General features: G+C 44.0%; 1 protein-coding gene across 1 annotated transcript; it reads right to left on the minus strand.

The window, feature by feature from the left end:
• Positions 1–3,859: 3,859 nt before the first annotated feature.
• Positions 3,860–4,861, minus strand: LOC109911282 (succinate receptor 1-like). The gene has a single exon (XM_020510574.2). It carries the CDS (start codon positions 4,859–4,861, stop codon positions 3,860–3,862), a length of 1,002 nt encoding a protein of 333 aa, XP_020366163.2.
• Positions 4,862–5,185: the final 324 nt, after the last annotated feature.

Consider the following 5,185-nt stretch of genomic DNA (forward strand, 5'->3'; position numbering starts at 1 on the left):
CTCTACTCCCCTTCTTGAACAAGGGGACAACATTTGCTAGTCTCCAGTCTTCTGGCACTATTCCTGAAGACAATGACGACATAAAGATCAAAGCCAAAGGCTCTGCAATCTCCTCCCTAGCTTCCCAGAGAATCCTAGGATAAATCCCATCCGGCCCAGGGGACTTATCTGTTTTCACACTTTCCAGAATTGCTAACACCTCCTCCTTATGAACCTCAATCCCGTCTAGTCTAATAGCCTGTATCTCAGTATTCTCCTCGACCACATTGTCTTTTTCGTGTGTGAATACTGACGAAAAATATTCATTTAGTGCCTCTCCTATCTCTTCGGACTCCACACACAACTTCCCACTACTGTCCTTGACTGGCCCTAATCTTACTCTTGTCATTCTTTTATTCCTGACATACCTATAGAAAGCTTTAGGGTTTTCCTTGATCCTACCTGCTAAAGACTTCTCATGTCCCCTCCTGGCTCTTCTTAGCTCTCTCTTTAGGTCCTTCCTGGCTAAACTTGTAACTCTCAAGCGCCCTAACTGAGACTTCATGCCTCATCTTTACATAAGCCTCCTTCTTCCTCTTGACAAGAGATTCAACTTCTTTAGTAAACCACGGTTCCCTCGCTCGACCACTTCCTCCCTGCCTGACAGGTACATACTTATCAAGGACACGCAGTAGCTGTTCCTTGAACAAGCTCCACATTTCAATTGTGCCCAGCCCCTGCAGTTTCCTTCTCCATCCTATGCATCCTAAATCTTGCCTAATCACCTCATAATTGCCTTTCCCCCAGCTATAACTCTTGCCCTGCGGTATATACCTATCCCTTTCCATTGCTAAAGTAAACGTAACCGAATTGTGGTCACTATCACCAAAGTGCTCACCTACCTCCAAATCTAACACCTGGCCTGGTTCATTACCCAGTACCAAATCCAATGTGGCCTCGCCTCTTGTTGGCCTATCTATATACTGTGTCAGGAAACCCTCCTGCACACAATGGACAAAAACTGACCCATCTGAAGTATTCGAACTATAGCGTTTCCAGTCAATATTTGGAAATTTAAAGTCCCCCATAACAACTACCCTGTTACTTTCGCTCCTATCCAGAATCATCTTTGCAATCCTTTCCTCTACATCTCTGGAACTTTTCGGAGACCTATAGAAAACTCCCAACAGGGTGACCTCTCCTTTCCTGGTTCTAACCTCAGCCCATACTACCTCAGTAGACGAGTCCTCATCAAACATCCTTTCTGCCACCGTAATACTGTCCTTGACTAACAATGCCACACCTCCCCCTCTTTTACCACCTTCCCTGATCTTACTGAAACATCTAAACCCCGGAACCTGCAACAACCATTCCTGTCCCTGCTCTATCCATGTCTCCAAAATGGCCACAACATCGAAGTCCCAGGTACCAACCCATGCTGCAAGTTCACCCACCTTATTTCGGATGCTCCTGGCGTTGAAGTAGACACACTTCAAACCACCTTCCTGCCTGCCGGTACACTCCTGCGACCTTGAAACCTTATTCATGACCTCACTACTCTCAACCTCCTGTACACTGGAGCTACAATTCAGGTTCCCATTCCCCTACTGAATTAGTTTAAACCCTACCGAAGAGCATTAGCAAATGTCCCCCCCAGGATATTGGTACCCCTCTGGTTCAGGTGTAGACCATCCCGTTTGTAGAGGCCCCACCTACCCCAGAATGAGCCTCAATAATCCAGGTATCTGAATCCCTCCCTCCTGCACCATCCCTGTAGCCACGTGTTCAACTGCTCTCTCTCCCTGTTCCTCGCCTCGCTAGCACGTGGCACGGGTAACAAACCAGAGATAACAACTCTGTTTGTTCTAGCTCTAAGCTTCCACCCTAGCTCCTTGAATTTCTGCCTTACATCCCCATCCCTTTTCCTACCTATGTTGTTGGTGCCAATGTGGACCACGACTTGGGGTTGCTCCCCCTCCTCCTTAAGGATCCCGAAAGCACGATCCAAGACATCACGGACCCTGGCACCTGGGAGGCAACACACCAACCGCGAGTCTCTCTCGTTCCCACAGAATCTCCTATCTGTCCCCCTAACTGTGGAGTCCCCAATAACTAATGCCCTCCTCCTCTCCCCCCTTCCCTTCTGAGCAACAGGGACAGACTCTGTGCCAGAGACCTGTACCCCATGGTTTACCCCTGGTAAGTCGTCCCCCCCAACAGTATCCAAAATGGTATACTTGTTATTGAGGGGAATGGCCACAGGGGATCCCTGCACTGTCTGCCTGTTCCCTTTCTGTCCCCTGACTGTAACCCATCTACCTTTTTCCTGTACCTGAGGTGTGACTACATCCCTGTAACTCCTCTCAATTACCCCATCAGCCTCCCAAAAGATCCGAAGTTCATCCAGCTCCAGCTCCAGTTCCCTAACGCAGTTTCCGATGAGCTGGAGTTGGGTACACTTCCCGCAGATGAAGTCAGTGGGGACACTAGTGGTGACCCTTACCTCCCACATTCTACAGGAGGAGCATGCAACTGCCCTAACATCCATTCCCAATGTTCTGAATCCTGAAAAAGAAAAAAAAACTAGTAACCTTGCCAAATCGGCACTCAGAACCTTTTTCTCTTTCTCTTCCTTCACTCTTAGTATCTCGTACCTGACTGCAGATGTCACTGTTTGGTCATCATATACATCATCATCTCATGACTTTACAATCCCTGGTCAGGAATCTGTAGTTTTTGTTTGTTTATATGTAGTCTGTCCAGGAGACTGAGGGAAGTCACAATGCAAATGATGGAATTTCAGAGACTTTCAGGAAAATATTAACTTTCATGGAAAGTTACACATTGGATGCCATATTGAATTATAAATTTCTTTCAGGTTATCTTTTGAAATAAAGGAATTATCTTGCAAAGAGACAGCAACAGCAATTTGCAGGAGAAAAAAGTGCTTTTTTGGAGCAATATTCAAGTTGTGCATGAACAACTAGTTAACATAAGAATTTCAAGCTGATAAAAAGACCAACGTTTATCGAGACAAACAAACCAAAAGAATTGCAGATGCTGAAAATCTGAAAGGAAAACAGAAATTGCTGGAAAATCTCAGCAGGACTAGCAGCATCTGTGGAGACTAATGTTCAGGGTCCGTTTCGTCATAGAGTTCTGAGGAAGGGTCACTGGACCTGAAAGTCATATCTGATTTCTCTCCACATATGCTGCAAAATCTGCAGAGATTTTCCAGCAATTAATGTTTTTGTTTCCAACATTTATCTAATTTGCCTTTTATAATCTTGCTACATTATTGATGAAAACTTTGACTCATTAAGGCAATGAAATTCTGTATCAGTCTCGGACATGAAGTGATGAAAACCTTTGGGGCTCAATATCGAGTTCAATAACTTTAGAACTTGATGCTATTCATCCATGGTTTTTATGCACCCCACTTCCAGTCCCCATTCCCACAAACTCCTCAGCCCATTATTACATTATATGGGTTGCATTCAACGTAGCTAACACATGCTCTCACTCTTAGCATTTATTGTGTCTTGTTCAGCTTTCCTTCTGTCCTGGCCTGCTATCTTCTTGCTTACCTGCCACATTCATATCTCTCTCTCTCCCTCTCTGTGCTTTACGCCACCTATCCTCTCACCTCTCCTCTCCCCAAGCCCCGACTTGAGCTGCGGCATAAATAGCAGTTTTTCCTAGTTACTAACAATTTTGAGGAAGAGTCACTGGACTTGTTAACTCTGTTTTCTTCCCATAGATGTTGCCAGAACTTCTGAGTTTCACCAGCAATTTCTATTGCTTTATGTTTGGGGTTAACTACTGTGATAGGATAAGGAGGTTTATGAATTATTTGATTAACTTACAGAATCATTGAGTCTCAGCATTTGTTTAAACCAGTCGACCTTGTGGGACTGTCCTCTTTCTGATGGGATGCCTCAGGCTTTCCCAAGAAGATGTTCTTCAGTTTGTTGAAGAACTGCTCCCTGAACTTGTCCCCCAACATGAAGTAGCAAATAGGGTTTGTAATGGAGTTGAGGAAAGCTATGGGCCTTGAGATGGCGTACAGAGCCTTTACAGCCAATTTCCTGCACTCTGACATGGTGCTGTTCTCCACTCGGGAAGCAATGCGAATGTTGCGCATTATGTGATAAGGAGTGAAGAATACCAAGAAAATGACAATGGCCAACACGACCAAGGTAAGCGGCTTTTCCACGTGAACCTTGGTGCGCTGTTGCATTATTTTCTTAAGGCAGCGTGCAGTTTGGAAATAGAAGAAAAACATGATGCAGAGAGGTAAGAGAAAACCAGAAACTGTGAGGCATAAGCTGTAAATCAGACTCTGGGAGGCATTTCCCGAGCTGGCATAATCCAAACACTGGAAAGAGGACTCATCATCTGTGCTGTTGATTAAGTGACCATTGATAAAAATGAATATAGGCACCAACTCCAGTGTTACAAAAACCCAAATGCTGAGGCAGATTATAATGGCATTGAACTTCTTCTGAAAACAATGAAGCATCACTGGGCTTACCACCAGGAGGTAACGATCGATGCTGATGCAAGTGAGAAACAAGATGCTTGTGTACATGTTCGCGTGAAGGATGTATCTATTTAATGTACACGTGACCTGACCATAAACCCACTTGTTGCCTTTGGCATAGTAGATGACGAGCATGGGAAGGGTACAAATGAAAGCCAGGTCCGAGATGGAAAGATTGAAAAGGTAGATGTTGCTGCACTTCCATTCCTTCAGACAGAATATGTAGCCCCATATTACAGAAAGGTTTCCGACCAGTCCTAAAAGGAACTCTATGGCATACAAGATTGGAAGGTAATACTTCTCCAGCTGAGGATTAATGTCCAAACATGTCTTATTCATTTCCTAGAAATTGAAAAACAAACACAGATAACACAAAATGGACACAACAAAAGAGTTTGTCATCTATCATATGATTGTTTTACTTTTTTAGAGAAATAGTTGTGATATTACACATTACATTATAAATATGTTGAACTACGATTATAATTTCAATATTTTCATTGTGCAATCGTTTCTCTGTCTCGGGACATAATTTGCTCCTCATTATTCAATTGACAGATTTGTGATGGAGAGCAGAACAACAATGCAAGGTCACTTCCATTCACATTTGGCTTCTCCAGGTTAGAGTCACAGAACACTAGAAGCTTATAGAACAGAAGGATG

Source organism: Rhincodon typus, chromosome 13 (genome assembly GCF_021869965.1).
Source record: "Rhincodon typus isolate 14 chromosome 13, sRhiTyp1.1, whole genome shotgun sequence".
Lineage (NCBI taxonomy): Eukaryota > Metazoa > Chordata > Chondrichthyes > Orectolobiformes > Rhincodontidae > Rhincodon > Rhincodon typus.

Excerpts from the sequence above, each read along its gene's own strand:
- LOC109911282 (XM_020510574.2), bottom strand. The coding sequence starts at position 4,861 with ATGAATAAGACATGTTTGGACATTAATCCTCAGCTGGAGAAGTATTAC.